Genomic DNA, 20,194 nt, shown 5'->3' with positions numbered 1-20,194 from the left:
CTCTCACTTTATTGTAAAATAGGAGTAAATTAACTGAGATAAGACCGTCCCTTTCATAAATCATACTGTTACCCATAGAGTATCATATTCCAATTCACCCCATTCCTGAATTCTGCCTTTAATCAACTTTTCCTATGCATTAGCTACTGCTCCTAGGATATTTAACTGGTTTATAATTTGAAACCTCAATCTTAGCATTTCCTTTGTGCAAGGAAACTGTTTTGCCCTCTTTCTGCTCCCTTGACAATCTGTTGAAGTTTGGAAAGGGATTTTCTCTTGATATTATGTAATTTTTGCCATTTCTCTTGTACTTTCTCATAACATTGTTGATATCTCATCCAACTATGGCTGTATTCACATTGAGATTTCTTAGTATCCTGAACACCTTGAGTTCATCTACCTTTATTCTCATCTTGATTCCTATGACATTATCTCCACCTGGATTGATATACACCTGCAAAGTGATCACTTAGTAGTTGAACTTTTTTTTTCTTCTCTTTGATCCCCTCCTTACCATCATTGTTCATTAAAGTTACCTTTTCATAATCATTATTCTTTTTGCAAGGAGATAGCAAAATATCTCCTTGGGATTTGGCCTGATTTTCTCTCATAATCTAGTTGTGCCTTCCTCACCATGATACTCTTCCCCCCCCCCTTCTTGGCCATATTTGTATTGCTCATGAACTTACTGATCACCTTTTTCTTATGCGGGGGGGGGGTGTCTGGAAAGTTCTGATAAATACCTAGAACAAAAATGATATTAAAGCAACTGATATAACCTCAAGAAAGAACATATCTAAAACCACTTTAACCCCCATATTTCATCAAATTGTAATAATTTGTTCTATTTCTTTCTTTTGGTTATATCAGTTGCTTTAATATCATTTTTGTTCTAGGTGTTTATCAACCCCCCTCGTATACCCTCTGTACCATTTTATTTTGTAGCTCTTGCATAATGTTGCTACCTGTTTATTTAACATCCACATGATTTAATTTCCTAACTCTAGCAAAACTAAACCCCTTCCACCTTCCATCGCATGTTTCAGGTAATTATTTCTCAGCAATTATCTAATTTCCTTTCTGTATACTTTGAAGTCTCCCATAATGGTTATTTATTCTGTGCTTATTAAGCTAGTGATGCATGTCATCCACATCTCCTTTGTTTCTCCTGACCTTTAGTACCAACCAGCTATATATTTTATCCTATTGGTCATTTTATCTCACATCAGATAGCTTCCAATGTGTTGTTTCTCTTAACTCTGCCTTTCTGCTTGACTTCTGCTTTTGCTGGTTTGCAGTTCTTCTACTATCATTAGCAAAAATCCCCCCCCCCCCACACACACACGCACACACCAGTCTTGTTATTAATCACCATTCCCTGAAAATAGAATACCACTTTTCATTCTGTGACACTATCTCAGCTAACCAATTCAATGACTCCTCATCCTTGTTTGTGATACTTCTGTCATACATATGTGGCAATATCCCCTGGAGTTCGGATACCTTATCTTTTAATGAGTGTTTCATTGAGATTTAAGCTTCAGTTTCCCTGCTTTTGTGTTGTGTCAATTCTCTCACTGAACAGAACGTTCTCCAGACACTTAACTCCATATCCACTCAAATGCAGCCCATCATTTATCTTGTAGATTCACTCTGAACATTTAAAAACTTATACCATTTCTTCTACGCAATCCATGCAGGTATTCATGTGCAGATATCTTCTAACATTCTATACTTTTCACCTTTTAAGTTGTTCATTCTGGATAAAAATTAACTCTTTTACTTTCCCTTTTTGAAATTTTGCAGCTTCACTAATATTTTTAATATTCCTACCAGGAAAGTATAATTTAATCATGCACTCATCAAGCACATTCCTAAATATAGAATCACTAAGAGGATCTAATGTTCATATGCTGTTTCTTTCTTCTCACTTTTCTAACAGCTAGTGCTCTGGATTGGATCTCATTGTTTTCATTAGGCTATTTACATGCAATAAACATTTCAAATGGATTTTTGTATTCAGTGAAGTCAAATTTTTATAAGAGCTTTTCATCTGAGGTTGAAGTTATTTCAGAAAGGGATCCTTCTCTTAGAGATATTTGCATAATTATATTCATTTCATATTAATATTTTTATTGAAATCTTTTTTATAATAATTTTTTATATTTTTTTAACAGTTAAATCTTTTTTTTTCCTCCTTTGAAGATTGAGAGATTGTACAGGATGGCAGTTGGCATTTACAAGTCCGTATATTGAATCTGTGGTAGAAAGAATTGCACTAAATGCCAAGGTTGTAGTTACAAATCAGTCAGAAAACAGTACAAAGATGTTAGCAATTTCATATGGTTCTCAAATACGACTGTGGGGTATTACAGAAGAAGGGATACGAACTGATATTGGTTAGTAGAAATGGCAGTGATTTTCTAAGGTATATTCTTCTATTTTATGCACCCCATCTTCCCTTATTTTGCATAGTACTGTAATATAATAAACTGTTATGCAGAATATTATATTAACATACATATTTTGAAAATTATAAAAATATTCTTAAATTCCATATTTCTTCAATGTGTGTTATGCTATTTTCTTAATTTTTAAACTGGGAAACCAAAGTTTATTTTATATTCAGGTATAGTTTATATTTGCATGCTAAAAAATTCTTATAATTTATTTTCCTATTAGCATTTTATGTATTTCATTTGTGTATCCATCTCCTGGCAGGAAAAGAAAAAATATATATAAAAAACTATACCAGTTCTCCTTGATTTTCATAATAATCCCTTGGCTATTAATAGCCAAGTAACTTGGTTTCTGCTTATCATAATTGGCATGAGCTCTTCAGTTCCCAAAATTCCTACTTCAAACTTTTACAGATAAGTATACGCTAGAATTCAAACTTTTAGACACACACATGCTAGAACCAAATGGATTTGAGGTATTAGTTTTATGTTTGTGAGAGGAGAGAGAGATGCCATAAGTGTAAATGTATCAACCCATACATGGCATGCTGATTGTTATGTTATTCATATTTGGTCACAGTGTTGATAACTCAGTATGTAACCTTACTTACTGGATGCCTTAAGTGATTTGAAAATTGAAGCATTCAGAGGATAACTAATCCTGCAGCAACAGTCTAAGACTCAGTGCTGGAGGGTAAAAATGAATAGCAGAAAATCTTTTTTTTTTTTGTGTGTTTGGAGTCCCACCCACAAAAGATAAACTTATCGTGTATCTGGTGCAAGGGATATGCTAGGTGTTAAAAAATCTTGGAATCCTGCTCTAGAGACTAAACATGGTAAATTTTTAAGTCACTAAAGGCCTCCAGTAAGTAAGGTTGCATACTATGCATAACATAAGGATCAGCATGCCATGTATGGGTTGATACATTTACACTTATGACCTCTCTCTCTCTCTTTTTCTTTCTCTCTATCCTCCATTTCTCATGTCTTCAGTGTTTTATTTTTGCATATACAGTTGACCTTGAACAATGCAGGGGTTAGGGTGCTCCCCCACACACAGTTAAAAATCCACATATGGTTTTTGACACCAAAAAACTTAAACTACTAATAGACTACTGTTGATCGGAAGCCTTCCAATAACATAAACAGTTGATTAACACATATTTTGTATGTTATATGTATTATATATAACATAAACAAACATCATAAACAAACAATGGAAAAGATCAGTAAATAATGTACGAACATTAAGAAGTTTTGATTTTGACACTGACCACGAAATATTAACTGCCAAAGTGAAGATAAAATTCAACAGGAAAAACAATATCAGAAAAGAAGAAAACATCAACCTATCAAAACTAAAAGATAGCTCAAGCAGAAGTCGATTTTTAGAACAGATGTGCTTGAAATTAAAACCCTCCGTCTTCCAGAACAGCGGAAAATACTGGTAAGAAGGAAAAGAAACAGTGTTATCAATTGCAAAAGACACTCTAGGTTCCAAATCCAAAATAAACAAACAGTGGATAACCCAAGAAATCATGGCTACCATAGAAGAGAAAAGAGAGGCCAAGATACTTGTAAACCAACAAAACAATGAAGAGAATAGAGAAAAATACAGAGCATTAAAAAATAAAGTTGATAACCTATGCAAAAAAGCCAAAGAAAAAATGGTTAGAAGAAAAAGCTAAGAAATGCCAAGAAGCATACCAACAAAACAACCTAAAAGTCTTCCATGATACTGTAAGAGAAAGTACAAAGGAATTCTGAGCAAAAGCAGTAACAATGATAAACAACAAGATGACTGAAACCGGGAATATTGAATATATAAGAAAAATCTGGTCAAACCATTTTAAGACTATCTTCCACCAAGGAAACAAAACTACAATGTCAACAATAGAAGAAAATAATGATCACCCAAAAATTTTACAAGAAGTTAGATACGCAATAAAACAGATGAAAAACAATAAAGCACCAGGCATTGATACTATCCTTACTGAACTGTGGTCATATGGAGGCAGCATATCAATAGAATATTTAACAACCCTATTCAATAAAATACTACAAACAGGAGAGATCCCAGATGACTGGAGAACTGGAAAATCATCCCAATATACAAGAAAGGAAACAAAAGAGACTGCAGAAATTACAGACCAATCAATTTACTCCCTCACACCTATGAAGAAATGATAATCATAGAACAAGCTGGTTTCCGAGGAAACTATTCAACAATAGACCAAATTTTCACATTGCATCAACTAGCAGAGCTCAGCTGGGAAGACCATGAAGAACTATATTGTTGTTTTGTAGACTTTAAATAAGCTTTCTATAACATCAATCTTAAAATTAAAATTCTTAAAATTCTACTAGAAAAAGCAATAGACAAATATATAATACAGTTTTTGATAAAATATTACTCTAAGACAAATGCAATAATTAAAAAGGCCACACTACAACAGAACCCATAGAGATCCAAAAAGGAGTAATGCAAGGATGCCCATTATCCCCATGCCTATTCTTGATTAAGAAAAATAAATAGAACAAGTTGGATAGAAAAGAAAACAAACATCACAGTCAGACAAGAACTATTGTATAAAAAGACAATAATAGAAAAAATTAGAAAACAACAACTGAGATGGTTTGGACACACTGTACGCATAGACGCAGACAGACTTCCTAACGTCCTAATCAATACTTTTCCAACTGAAAAAGGAAGACCAAGAATTACCTGGCTGAAATTAATAAAGAACATCTCGGGATGCAGAACATATAAGGAACTTTTTCGAACAGCAAGGAATAGAGAAGACTGGAAGATCCTGCTCAAGAGAAGACTCAACCCATCTTAGACGGAAGAGAAGAAGAAGAAGATGTGTTATATACTGTATTCTTACGATAAAGTAAGCTAGAGAAAAGAAAATATTATTAAGACAATCATAAGAAATAGAAAATATAATAAATTTAGTTTAATCCTTTATCCAAGTGCTAAGCAAACAAAGTTTGTGCCTGAAAATACAGGGTTTCTTCAGGACTGAGGTTGGTGGTGCAACACCAGGCAATTTCGAGCAAAGGTGGACCAAGCTCTCATCACACCTTGTCTCAGTATCTCCCATAATGCAAAGCACATCTCCTTGCAGAGATGTATACTGCTATGCATTAAGTGAGGGGCCATTACCCAGACCGGTTTCGACCTTTATTGATGTCTCGTCAGTGGGAGGCAGACCCAAACATGGAGATACTAAGACAAAAGCAATAGGAGAGGTCATATTTACCTATACTAGTTGCCAACAGGTGTACCATCTTATTATTGACTTACTCTGGATTTAGAGAAAGATGTTGGAAGTTTATTTTGCACTTGGTTAGACTATAATAAATTTAGTTTAATCCTTTATCCAAGTGTAAGTAAACAAACTTTGCACCTGAAAATATCTTCAGGACTGAGGTAGGTGGTGCAACACCAGGCAATTTCGAGCAAAGGTGGACCAAGCTCTCATCACTCCTTGTCTCAGTATTTCCCATAATGCAAAGCACACATCTCCTTGCAGACATGTATACTGCTATGCATTAAGGGAAGGGCAAGTAGGTATTTTGCTAATGATTTAGATAAAAAAAATTTGAATTCGGTTTCTTGGAAATCAATAATAGTGACCTTTTCAATTTCAGGGATATGTTTAGATTGTATAGCATGCAAGGATATCTTGGTTATGTTTTGGATAAAGGAATTTTAAAACTATGCAGTTTTGATATATGGCTTTGAGAAGAAGGGACATGATTTTGTGCTGAGTGAATAGCATACTCAATGAATTGTTTGGGACTGTCAAAAGCTGAAGATCTCTTTCAGACAGTAATTTTTTGGTTTAAAACTGTAAATGAAGATAAGCATTTGTAGGCATTACTAAATTGTGTTAATATGACAGCTTTTTTTTTTTTAGAGTAAGGGTGATTAGGAGGTGAATATGGTGATTGAATCTGATGAAGGTCAAATTCAAGAAGTTTATTAATTTATTTAATTCATGTTCAATGGAGAATTTTAATTTGGGGCTAAAGTATTGAAAGAACAGACTTATTGTTGTACAACATTCACATTAGCAATGCATAGAACATCATTCATGTATCTACTACAGTAAGAGCTGTGAATGGGCAGAGAGAGGAATAATAATTGTTTCCATATGGGCTAGAAAAATTTCAGCACATATACGGCTAATGTTCTGGTCCATAAATACCAACAATTTATTCATAAAATTGGTCATTGTATTTGAAGTAATTTTTTGAGATTGTGTCTAATTATTCTAAATTTAGACTAACAATCTTCAAATCTTCAAATACAGTGACCAGTTTTATGAACAAATTGTTGGTCTTCACATGTACCAGAACATTAGCAGTATACTTGCTGAAATTTTTCTGATTAGACTAATAATCTCAGCAAATTACTTTAAGTATTAATCTTGAATTCTTGGATACTCTTCATTCTTAATTTTATCCGTTTTAGTAATTTTCAGCATTCTTCTTTCCAGTTTTCTCTGTGCTATCATCAGATCTTCACATTGTTTCTCTGCTATGCTCTATGTCTAACTATCATATGTAAACAGTGGTGTCACACAACTGTTGAATATTTTCCTTTTTAAACACAATAGTGTTGAAAGTTAGTAAAGTTTAGTTCTTCTATTATGTTCTTTCAGTATATTAGAGGCTCCTTGAATGATGTTGATTTCTTTATTTTGTCTTTCTTTAAAACTTACTATTTGTCTAAGGTAGATATATTCATCTACTTGATCTAGTTCTTTTTTGCTTATAGTTATTTTGTCCTCTTCATCTTCTTTTGTCATATGCTTTGTTTTTTCAATATTTATATCTTAAGTCCCATTTTTTAGGCTTTTCCACCATAGTTCATCTGTCATATATTGTAGTTCTTTATTCTTTGCAATGAGTACTATATCATTGGCAAATCTTAGACTGCTGAGGTGCTTCTCATTTATATTAATTCCTTTCACTTCCCAATATTTCTTCCAATGTTGCACTGAATAGTTTGGGTGAAAGTGGATCTCCCTGTCTTATTCCTCTCTGTATTCGAAATGGTATTCCTGGGTTTTCTAGTTTTATTGTCGAGTTGATGTGTTTACACATCATTAAATACGTGGAGTGAAGTATTCATTGAAACTGAAATAATATTTGGATATATTAGAATAACATGAATACTAAGCATAAATCGATTGATATATTTCATCCATATGGCCTTTTGGGTGGTTAATCAGCAAGTTGTTATGTAGAATACTGTCAAAGATATTCAGGAAATCCAGAAAACAAAAAAAGAAGAAAAAATCCATCATAGTCACTACTTTCTGTTTTATTCATGGCTTCTTTATAAAAAAAAAGTTAGCAGGTTTGTCATAATCCATTAATCTCCCTGCTGACCTCAATGAATTTGGCATCCTCCAGTTTAAATGGATGTGAAATACAATTCTTCACTTATCTCTGTTAATAGGTGTGATAATCCTTGACACGCAGGAGAACACCAAACAAATTAACTCACATTTTGTAGCTGCATCTCAGAGGCAGTACTATTGAAAGCAGGAAATGTGTAGTTGCTTACTGCTTGCAGAGTAGATTTTAATTTTAAAAGTGATATTAGATGGTCTAAACATACACAACATATTTTTATATTTCTGGTCCTCTGATCATTTAATTATAATTTGTTGTTAATAGCAGGACAAACAGAGAAACTCCATATTGTGACATGATATTTTTTTTAATCATTGGGGGGGAAAAAAATGACCATCAGTGAGTAATGAGAATTGTAATCATACTTAACATAAGTATTGTATCTGCCTGGTATTGTATATGCTTAGATGACTGTGTGTGTGCGCGCGTGTGTTCCTGAAGAATTTTGATTTCTAAGATTATAAAACAAAATTTTAGAAATTCAGGGTCACTTCTCTGAATGAATTCTTACTTGAGCACTTATATAGCTTTTCCTTTTAGAAAACAGAAAACTGCAGTGCTGAGTTACAGTTTCCTTCCACTTCCACAGAATTGCTCATTATGAATTGAAGTAAACAGTAAAGAAACAAATTATATATCAGATAAGCCCTCTGCATAACATATAAGTTTTTTTTTATTATTTGTTTTTTTTATGTTGAGCCCATACACGAGAGGTTGGTTGATCAACCTATAGTACACTAGTATCATATATAGGTAATGGGTTGGGAAAGGAAAAACTTGTTTACATTTGATTGAAAAGCCTGTGTATTGTATTCCTTGGAAAACACATCAGGGAGAAGAATGTTCCACAATACAGCAGTAGCAGGAATGAAGGAAGAGGAAAAGAAACTTGTTCTCTGGGTTTTAAGGTGTACTGTGAAGGGATGTTGAGCAGCAGCTGCATGTGTTCCAATGGGCTTAGAACTGTGTGGGGAATTATTGATGCTATTTGAGATGGACATTTACCATGGATATATTTATATAATACGCAGAGTGCAGAAACCAAACGTCTGTTCAAAATTGGGAGGAGTGAGTGGGTAAGAAATGGATCATTAATCAATCTAATTGCTCTCCTCTGTATTGAGTCAAGCATTTTGATGGAGCTCTTAGGGCCCCACTCCAAATGTGAGAGCAGTATTCAATAGCTGGGTGGATTTGTGATTTGTATAAGGTTAATAAATGATGTTGTGATGTTCAGAGGTGAAGTAACATCTTGATCAAAAGAGAAATCCTAGTCTTTTAGAAGCTGAGGGTGCAATGGTTGTGGTGTATTTATGCCAGGAGAGGCTTGATGTCAGAGTAATTCCAAGAAGAGAAATCTCATCTTTTCTGGAAATTTGAGTGTTGTCAAAAATAAGACTGAAGAATATGTTCTTTTTTGTGAGAAATAAGATAGAACTGGGTTTTACTAGTATTGAAATTGCCAAGGTCATCTGAACCCTGTTGGAGGATGGCTTGGAGATCAGAATTGAGGGCAGTGGTGGTTGATGTTCTGTAGGTTGAGATGAGTTGTGTAAAGTCAGGTTTATCAAATGAAAGGGAGGAGTGCAATGTGCTGTCATCTGCAGAACTGTGTATTGGATTAGAGGTTAACAGATGTCGGTCGGTCATTGATGTATAGGAGGAAGAGGGTTGGTGTGAGAGAGAAGAAAACATGTGAAACCCTGGCATTAGTTGAATGGTGAGAGATTAAGGAACCATCCACCATCACACATAGTGTGTGTGTCCAGACAGAAAGCTAGCAATCCGACTGCAGAAGTCCTACAATAGACCAAATGATAGTAGTTTGCTTTATAAGCCTTTGTGTCAGATCCTGGTCAAAAGCTTTGGAGATATCAAGTGCAACCACTTGAGATTCACCAAACTTCTCCATGTCATTTGTCCAGAGATGGGTGATATGTGTGAGTAGATCTCCTATTGATCAGCAGCAACAGGATTATTAGCTGGGTGCCTTCAAGGTAATGTAGGAGTTGGGAATTGATGGGTTTCTCCACTACTTTAGATAGGACTGAGGTCAGTGAGATAGGGCAGGGGAAACAGATACTAATGGAGGCAAAGAGACAGAGTCAGTTTTGGTGTACAAACCTTCAGGACCAGAGGAATGCCATCAGGGCCAGGAGACTTTTTTTTGTGCCTAATTTGGACAATATTTTTCTGATCTCTTTCTGACAAAAGGATATATGCACCACCTTACCCCAGCCCTGAAGATACTTTCAGGCGCAAACTTTGTTTGCTCACACTTGGATAAAGGATTAAACTAAATTTATTATATTCAATAAACTTTCAAAAGGATATAGGGGAAATTGTATATTGGGCGTCTGGAATGGTTGGGGGACATTTACCATTGTCAGTTAGGTGTTCATTGGATGCAAAGTGTTAAGCCAAGAGATTTGCTATTTTCTATGGGTGATGATGCAATAGAGCCATCTGGGTATGATAGGGGTAGAATAGTATTGGGCAAAAGTTATGACCAGTTGCTTTGGCAAGAGACCAAAAGTCTGCTGACATTTGGACAGGCTTCAAGTTTCCTGCTTTTTGCTCTTTCAAACTCTGTTTTGAAATCATGATAGTTTTCTTGCATCTCTTTCGGGCTTGAGTATAAACACACTAAATGAGGATAGAGTTTTTGACATGAGCCAGCTGTGGTATGCTTGATTTTTCATTTGTACAGCCTTGGCACATCATTTGGATAACCAGAATTATTATTATTACTACATGACACCTTCAGGGAGTCCAAAGACTCATCGAGGGAGGGCATCTACTCCACAACTCTCCATCTCCACCAATTACAATAAACCGCAACTACTTTCATCATCTACACCAACGCCATCTAACCACCCACCACTAGTATTTTCACAGACAATCACAAACATCCATACCTATGGAGGGATTCGAACCTGTACCCTTTTGGCTGCAGAGCTGATACTCTAACACTTGGCCAACCAGGCCTTTGCCAGCCTGGTTGGCCAAGTGGTTGAATTTACCCATAGGTTTCTGTTGTTAAGCAGTTCTGTAGGAAGTTTTTGGTATTGAGTCCACAAAAATAAGCAATAAAAACCCAACAAGTTTCCTGCATCGTGCAATAAATATAATATTAATGTTATATTAATTTAGCTTCTTTATTTAATTGTTTAATTTAATTATTTAATTAAATAAAAAAATAATTTACGTCGACGAAAAAAAAGCCTTTTGGCTCTTTATTGTAATTTAGCTTCTATCGTTACTGTATGCGTGTTGGAACATTGAACCACAGAACATGATAGCAAGAAGAGACCAAAATGCTATGCTGCTGCCATTTGGACAGACTGCAAGTTTCTTGCTTTTTGCTCTTTCAAACTCTGGCTGCCCCACTTGGCACTGTTATAAATGTTTTGAAAGCATTGATAGTTTTCTTGCATCCCTTTCAGGCTTGAGTATAAACACTAAACGAGGATAGAGTTTTTGACATAAGCCAGTTGTGGTATGCTTGATTTTTTCATTTGTACAGCCTTCGCACATCATTTGGAGAACCAGAATTTACACGTGGGTTTCTGTGGTTAAGCAGCTCTATAGGACGTTTTTGGTATTGAGACCACAAAAGTAAGCAATAAAAACCCAACAGGTTTCGTGCATCATAAGACTTATATCATCGGAGGTAGTAGTACATAAAAGTTTTACACAACAAAAGCCTATTAACAATTAATTACACATATTACTTAAATATAATTAATAAATATTAATGTTATATTTATTAATTTATGCTTCTATCATTATTGTATGCGTGTTGGAACATTGAACGTTGAACCACAGAACATGATGGCAACTACTAGCAATGTTATAACATGCATACAGTAACGAATTTATCATTTGTGATAAATAGGATATGATACAGCTGTACAGGATATGATAGTACTACACAAAAAATTTACATCATTACTAACTTACTATCTACAATTTTCCTCCAAATCAGTCTGTTACTTGTCAAGACTCCAACATTATCAGATCTTATATTTCTATCGTCTAAGGCACTTAGTACCGTAACAATCCACCTATATCTTGGTCTTCCTCTGGGTCATTTTCCTGCCAACCTGGCAGAGAACACTTGTTTTGCTAATCTTTCCTTGCCCATTCTGTTTAATTGACCATACCACCTGTGATTAGCTCTGCTAACGCATTCCTAGCTGCTGACAATGTAAAGTTCTTTCCTAATATCCTCATTTTTAATATGATATTGCCATTGATGCCATCTGTTCATGCCTCTAATCTTTCTCAGGACTCTCATATCTGCGGTCTCTAGTCTTTGGTCAAGTATTTTGCTTCTGACCCAGCTCTCAGATCCATAAGTTAAAACTGGTTTGAACACTGTCTTGTATAGAGCTAATTTAGTGTTCTGACTAATTTCTCTCTTATTCCATGTGAATTTATTCAATTGACTTCCTACCGAACCAGCTTTGTTGATTCTTCACTAAAAATCTTGCCTAAGTAGCTGAAATGTTTTACTTGTTCCACCAGTTCTCCATTCATAACATAGTTGACATTTTCGATGATTCTGCCTATTTTTATTGTCTTTGTCTTTTTATTGCTGACCTTCATACCATATCTATTACAACAGTTATTCAATTTAGTCAGTGAATCTTGCTGTGTCACTGGATTTGTCAGTGGATTTATTTAGAAGTATAACATCGTCTGCATAAAGCAAAGAGCTGACATTAACATCTCCAATTTTGATATCATGTTTAATACCACTTTCCTTCATAATGTAATCCATATAGATAATGAATAACAGAGGGGGATAATGTACATCCTTGTCTCACACCAGATTTAACATTAAACCATCTTCCTGTACTTCCTTCAATTCCAACTGCTGACTTACAACTCAAATAAAGACTAAGTATTGCTTGATATAATGCCCCATTGACACCATATTAACTGTAGCCTATTGAATAGCTTCTTTCTTGACACCTTGTCGTATGCCTTTTCCAGATCTACAAAACTTAAATACAGATCTTTGTTATATTCCCATGCTTTCTCAACTATTTGTCGTAAAGTGAAGATCTGATCCTGACAGCCTCTATTTGGCCTGAATCCAGCTTGTTCTTCACCAAGCTTTTCTTCCACAATTCTTCTCAACCATTTCTCAAGTATACTGGTATAAATCTTGCCCAGAACACTCAGTAGGGAAATACCTCTGTAATTCTCACATTCAGTTTTATTTCCCTTTTTATATATGGGTACTATTACAGCTGTATTCCAATCATCAGGAATTCGTCCATCTGTCCAGGCATTCTGAACTATGTAGTGCAGCCACTGTAAGACTTTTATACCATACTTCAGCATTTCTGGTTGAATATCATCTACTCCTGCTGCCTTTCCACGTATCAAGCCTTTGATGGCTTTTTTCTACTTCAAGTATGGATATGTATTTCTGACTGCATGCCTGGTCTGCGTTTTTTACCACTGTGCTGTCATCACTGTTTGTTTCATTTAGCAGTTTTCAAAGTAATTACTCCATACTTCAAGGATATCTTTTTCTCCCATTTTCATGTCACCTTTATCATCTCTAACTCCTTTCACAGCACTCTTTCCTTCATTCCTAAGCATCTTCAACAACCTCCAGAATATTTTGCCACCTTCTTGATATTTATTTTCTATGTTCCTGCCAAAGTCCACCCATGACTTTTATTTAGCTAGTTTTACACATTGTTTAGCTTTCTTACATTTGTCTCTATATTCTCTAAGAGCACAAGCCGACTTATTGGCCAGGAACTTTTGATATGCTTTCTTCTTTTCCTTCACTGCCTCTTTAACTTCCTGTGTCCACCATGGAGTTCTAATTTTTCTATCCTTGCAGACAACTTCACCATATGCCTCTCTAGCTGAATCAGTCAGGGTTTTCGTCAAGGCTTGCCACTGAATTTCCAAGGTTTGGTTCCTGTTCTCAAACTCTTTCATTTTTTCTTCAATAATCTTTGTGTATTTTAGTCTACAGTTCACATCTGAGAGCTGCTCAACTTTTATTTGCTTTAAAACTTTCTTACATATTATTCTTTTCAGTATAAAATTCAATTTTATCCTGCTCAAGACTAAATAGTGATCACTTCCAATTTCAAATCCTCTGTACACTCTGGTGTCCTGCACCAGGGAGAAAACATCACTATCAACAATAACATAGTCAGTAAGACTTTTCTTATTCCTTGCCTCTTCTCTCCATGTGAATTTGTGCACATTTTATGTTGGAACATGGTGTTAGTAATAACCAGTCCATGTCCTGAGCAGAAATCCAACAGATATTTGCCATTATTATTAGCTTTGCTCTTTTCTCCAAATTTTCCCAAAATATTTTTGTATGTCTCACAATCATTTCCTACTCTGCTATTTAGATCCCCAACAAGGACCAACTTTTCCTTTTTCATTGTGTCAGTTGCTTTCTCTAAAGCCTCAAAAAATTCCTCCACTTCTACCTTAGTAGAACCTTCTGTGGGTCATAGTCACAAATAAGTCTCATTGTCCAGTTCCTCATTCTCATATTTGTCCACATTACTCTACTTGAGACTGACTGCCATTCAAGAAGATTAGCCTCGTATTTTGTGTTGAATACTATGGCTACTCCTTCTTTTTCTTGATTTGTCATTGCCTGAATATAACATTTTGTATTTATTGCTCAGAAAGATCTCACCAGTTTTTGTCTTTTTTGTTTCAGTCATCCGTATTATGTCGATCTGGTATTTATCTAATTCCTTAGCTAGTTTTTATTGCTTATTTTTAATAAAATCCTTATTTATATTACAATGTAGTCTCAATACTGAAAACTTCCTACAGAACCAGGGTTTAGTTAGGGGATGGCGATTTTGAATGGTGTGGGAAATCTATGCCAGTGAGGATTACTTTGGTGATACGTTAGGTGCATATGTTAGGGTTGTGAGGCCGTAAGCAATAGTCCAACCATGGGAATGAGGAATAGGAGTCATGGATGCTTTCCCACTTGGCACTGTTATAATGCCAAGCTATTGTATGTGCATGACTGTGTAAGCATTGTTGCATGTGGGAGGAGATGAGCAATATATTGTGCTCAGAATTACCCTGGGGGGGGGTCTCTCTACATTTACCGTGTTTGGAAGGATCATTGGTGAGGAAGAAATCTGGGGTGTTTGGGGAGTGGTTCAGGTTATATGGTATTCTGGTTGGCATGTAAAAATTTGTGTAAGGTCATTAGTGATTGCAAATGTTTCAGTATCTCTGCCTGCAAGATCTGTATAGCTGGATGGGGAAAGCCAGTTAGTGTTGTGGACATTAAAATCATCCTAGGAGGATGTGATTTTGCTGTTGGGGAAAGTGGGACTGGAGAAAAACAGCTTTTAAGGAGAGGAAATTAAAGAGCTAGAGTGGTTGGTGGCATTAGGGGAGTTATAGAAATGCAAATGAATTTGACTGAGTGGGGAAAGGATATTTCCAACCAAAGAAGGTCAAAGTTGGGTGATTCTAGGTTGGTGCTCTCTGGCAAGGTATATCAGAGTGCGTGTATGCACAGGACACCACACATGGATCGAAAGGAGTTAAAGTGCGTAGTTTGCAAGGTTGAGATGACTGAAGATGGTAGTAGACACTATTAACCCTTCAGAGGGCGTGTGAAAATTTTTGGCATTAAGGGTCACGCACGGACTGTCATTCTGCACTCATTTTTAACAAAATTGAAGATGTGTTGAATAATAATAAATAAGCATATTGTAGAAAAAAGATTATTTATTCAAATTACAACATATTTGTAAGAGAAAACAAAATAAAAAAAATAATTAAATGTCTTAGAAATAGAACTGCATATGCTACATGTGCAATAAATGTGTAGAACTGGATTAACATTCTTTTACTTAAGTTCTACACATTTATTGTACATGATTGCAGCATGCTCAACACACATAAATTTGTAACATCTCTTACAATAATATTTAGATGAACGGGTTTTTTTTCTATCACAATAATAGCATCTTCCTTTTTCTGGATGTGCAACTGCAGTTTCGTTCTCAATTCTGTTCTCGAGTGATCCACAAATTTCTGTGAGTCTTAGTTTTATATTTCTTGGCAAACTTTGAATTGATACCCTTCCTTGCAAATGTGCTTGTAGTAGAGAATCCAAGATCTTGCAGAAATTTACGTCACAATATTTTTTGTCAATGTTATTCGCATGGTAAATAACTTGAGAATTAATTACAGCAATGTTGATGCAAGAGTAAAAAACTACCATAGGCCATCTTCTTGTTGATCTAGCACAATTGTATGTTGAACACAAATTGATCCACAACATCTACTGCTCCTTTTGTATGGTTATAGGTAGTCAGAATTTCGGGTTTGTATAAAGCTCCACTCTCTGTATCAATGCCATCATCATTATGAAAACTTGATGCTAACAAAACAAATTTTTTTTTTTTGGGACAGTATGATACAAGTGTGCATTTATCTTTGAAAGCAAACATACTCGATTTTATAGGACGATTTGCTTGCAATAATTCAGGTAGTTCTCTTTTATTTTTTTGAAATGTTCCTATTACAGTAAGTCTATATTTCTTTAGCAAGTTTTCAATCAAAGGAAAAGAAGTGAACCAATTATCTAAAGTAATATTTCTCCCAGAATTTTTGATTGGTTCTACTAGTCTCTCAACAACGTCACCTGGCGAATTGCTCATGAAGTACGGCCCTTCCAGTTGTTGTCCAACATATACCTCAAGATTAGCCATATAGTACATTTTAGCATCACATAATGCAAAAATGTTAATCCTGTATTTATTCGGTTTACTTGGTATGTATTGGCAAAATGAACATTTGCCTCGAAAACCTTCCAACTTTTTATTGATTGCAGCTAATGCATCTAGATTGTATCCATTTTTGCACTTTGTAACAAAATAGATCAAAAACTTCATGAATAGCTGCCAATTTGTCTAGCTTTTTTCTTTCTTCACATGTACTCTTATCATCAAATCTCAAACACCTCAAAAGGAATTTGAATTGCCTCACCAACATTGTTAGTCGAAATATTTCAATGCCTTTACTATTACTTCCAAAAAGATCTTCTAAATTCAAACGGTTTCCTTTATATGTACCAGCAATATAGAGAAGTCCAGCTAAAGCCCGTATTTCATTCAGAGTTGTAAACTTGGTGTCTCGTTCTCGAGTGTAATTACTAACTAAACTTTCAATATACTTGTTCATGTTTTCCAAAATAATCGATAAAATAGAATCGCCTATAAAATAATTCCAAATATCAAGAGGTGACTACAAATTTTGAGTGTCATTTTTTAGGGCCAGATGATTCTTTGATTATATTGTATCTCTCAGTCCTAATATGTTTGTTAGTTCGTGGTACTGCTCTCCATAAAGTTCTGTCTTTTCCCTGATAGAATCTATCCTCCAAACTCTCTGGGTTATCTTCAGCTATTTCTAATGACACCTCATCGGCTTCTTGCTCGGTTTTGCTGCCACTCATTTCTTCCACATTGTCTTCCTCCTCTGAACTAACATCGCCTGAAACATCTTCATCCTCGTCATTAGCGAAGCATTCATTCATCAGCTTCTGTAACCATTCTTGCTCCTTCTCATAGTCACCCATTTTATTTTACCTAAAGAGAACATAATTTACCATATTGCAATTATATATAAACATATATAAAATAGATATATATGTATATAAAAAATATATTTCCTGTGTAAATATATAAGCCTGTATGTAAAAATATAAATAATTTACAAGTACTTACCAATTTTAAAAATTTTGATGACTGCTTATTCTTATAACACTAAGGGTCGCGTGGGATCTGTGACTGCTCAATGTCTCAGTGGGAACAATTGTTATCACATCAACGTAATATTCTACACTAACATATGTCCTGCCTATATACGAAGCTACATAAACACACAACCGGATTTAACCAGCTGCTTTAGAAATATATGCAAAAAAGCAAATGTGGGAATGGAAGTCCGCACATGACCTCTGGAGGGTTAAGGTTGGAATTGAGGCCATGGATGTTAGTTACGTGAATATGCAATCTTTTGTGGGATGTATATTTGACTGCAAGGGTCTTGCACATTTCCTATGCAGTGCCTGATTACTGGTCTCCATGGTGGCTACTAGTGGCATCACTTGATTTTTACACTAATTTAATTTGGTTTTAGTCTATGATCCAGTTGTCTCCATTTTGGCATTTTTCTTCAAGTTGTTTTTGTCATGACGTGTTCTCTTGACGTTCGAATCCGCCATCTTGCTAAAAGTCACTTTCTTAAAATAAAGGAAAACTAATTGCAAATTAATCACTGATCTAAGGGTAGAGAAATTTCTATTATACTGCGCCACTCTATCCTTAGATAAGTCTATATGAATTAGTAGGATTAATTCAAAATTAGTTAGCAGTCTTTTCACTCATTCAGGCCGATGGTATTTATTTTCTTTCCTTCTGGGATTCCCGCTAGATCCGAATTTTTGTGAACGGTGCAGTAAAAAGAAATTCAGGCAAACACAATATTTAAATTAACAAACAAAACATTTAATATATGGTTATATAACAATTACATAAATTCCACTTCTAAATATGACAAACCAGTCAAGTTAGCATATCAAGTCAAGTCATTCATATTAATCCAATCTTCCAAACTTTCACATACAAATTCACAGTTTCAGAATCACAAAGTTCCTATACCCAACTTTTTACAATAGAAATTCTTAATTAATCAGTTTCTTTGTATCTCTCAACTACACTCTACGATTGACTCATAACAGGCACTAACCACGGCAGATATCATTTCAATGTCTATATTTTCAACTCTCAGCCTCGATGGTATGCTACAGTTAATGTTAGAAACAGCGCAACGGAACTAATACTTAAATCTTCATACACTGAAATAAACTAATATGACTGTCCTTACCAGAAATAATCTTCAGTACTTCCAATATTTTGTGAGCACACTTTCAAATTGTATTTATCACACTTGCGAGATACCAAATAACTAAAACATTACTAATCGCGCTTCAAAAACTCCAGATAACAACTATAAGGTACATTAATTATTCTTATTTTTCATTCATCAACTAGTTTAACTCCGTACAATTCCTTTTTTCGTAGTATAGAAATAAGTCGTAATTGTAGACTGACTGGATTTATTCAGAATTCTTCGTTGAATGTCCAGTTCTCTAATTATCCGATTACGGCAATAATTTCCTTTTATTACTACGGCTGATTTTGCTTTCAGCCAACTATAAGATTCACTTATAAAAAAAATATCTACTCAACTCCTATCCTTAGGAATCTTTTAATTACTTCTACTTCTTTAGTTTACGTCCTTGCTACCTTATAGTTCCAAAGTTCCGTTCCGACTCCTTTACTACGTATATATTTTCTGTTCTTATTTTGCCCACACTTCCTTCACTCGCGCTCGTTTATTTCATGGGTCTCTATGACAACCGATAAACGTAAACATTCTCGCGAATGTTACATTAGGCTATACAACTACATTCAGTCATTACATAACGTTAAACTTTCACAAAAAAGAATAAATAGAATATTTGCATTTCAATAAGTGCGCAGTTAAATTACAAATACAAGTTTCTTATAATTTTGACATAACAATAAATAAAATAACTTAATAATATTTAATACAGAACCTCTTTATCATTAACACTTTCTTTTGATTAAATAATTAAAAACTTGATATAATTAAGGCAGCTATGTGATATCAATTATAATTTATGTTATTTACATTAAATAATATTTACAAATATAGTTCTGACGGACAATCATGTTGGATTCTGAATCAAATAACATTTATTCTAATTTCTACATAATCAGAATCGAACATTTTCAAAGATGATGTCCTTGTTCTCTCTGGGCAAATGTTGAGTCAGGTCGAGCACATGTGTGCAATTGGAGACAAGTGTCCTTGAACTTGTTATTAATCTCTGTTATTAACTTAGATGTGCTTGTTGATGTGTCACAAGTCACTTTTATGAGCTGTGGAAAGTTCGTTCCATCCTTTCTTTTATTTATGGGTCCGAAATGATGGCACCTGATGATATTTGTAGAATCACAGTTGCAGTCTTCTGCTAATTTGCTGAAGTGATTTACCATATAAGTAAAGCAACGATAATATCATTCTTGTAATTATTTTTAATGTTCATTGGTGGGCAAATAACAAGAAAAAAATCTTTTCAGCTTTGTTTTTGAATAAAAAAAATTATTATTATAACAAAATTATTAATATTAGGAATCAAATTTGGTTCTAAAAACACCATTCCATGAAGAAGA

At 34.6% G+C, this 20,194-nt stretch overlaps 1 protein-coding gene across 2 annotated transcripts in view; it reads left to right on the top strand.

Moving 5' to 3' along the window:
* The window catches only part of LOC150102489 (BTB/POZ domain-containing protein KCTD3), a 290,210-nt gene that overhangs the window by 136,012 nt on the left and 134,004 nt on the right, over nucleotides 1–20,194 (top strand). For both annotated transcript variants that reach the window (XM_090399756.1, XM_090399757.1), the window contains exon 9: nucleotides 2,206–2,399. In XM_090399756.1, coding sequence (XP_090255882.1) covers nucleotides 2,206–2,399 — 194 coding nt within the window. The remainder of the gene's footprint in view (nucleotides 1–2,205; nucleotides 2,400–20,194) is intronic.

This window comes from Typopeltis vanoorti, chromosome 10 (assembly GCF_054136105.1).
Source record: "Typopeltis vanoorti isolate ZY-2024b chromosome 10, IOZ_Tvanoo_1.0, whole genome shotgun sequence".
NCBI lineage: Eukaryota > Metazoa > Arthropoda > Arachnida > Uropygi > Thelyphonidae > Typopeltis > Typopeltis vanoorti.
Note: the sequence above shows the minus strand (reverse complement) of the source record. Positions and strands in the feature narration are given on the sequence as shown.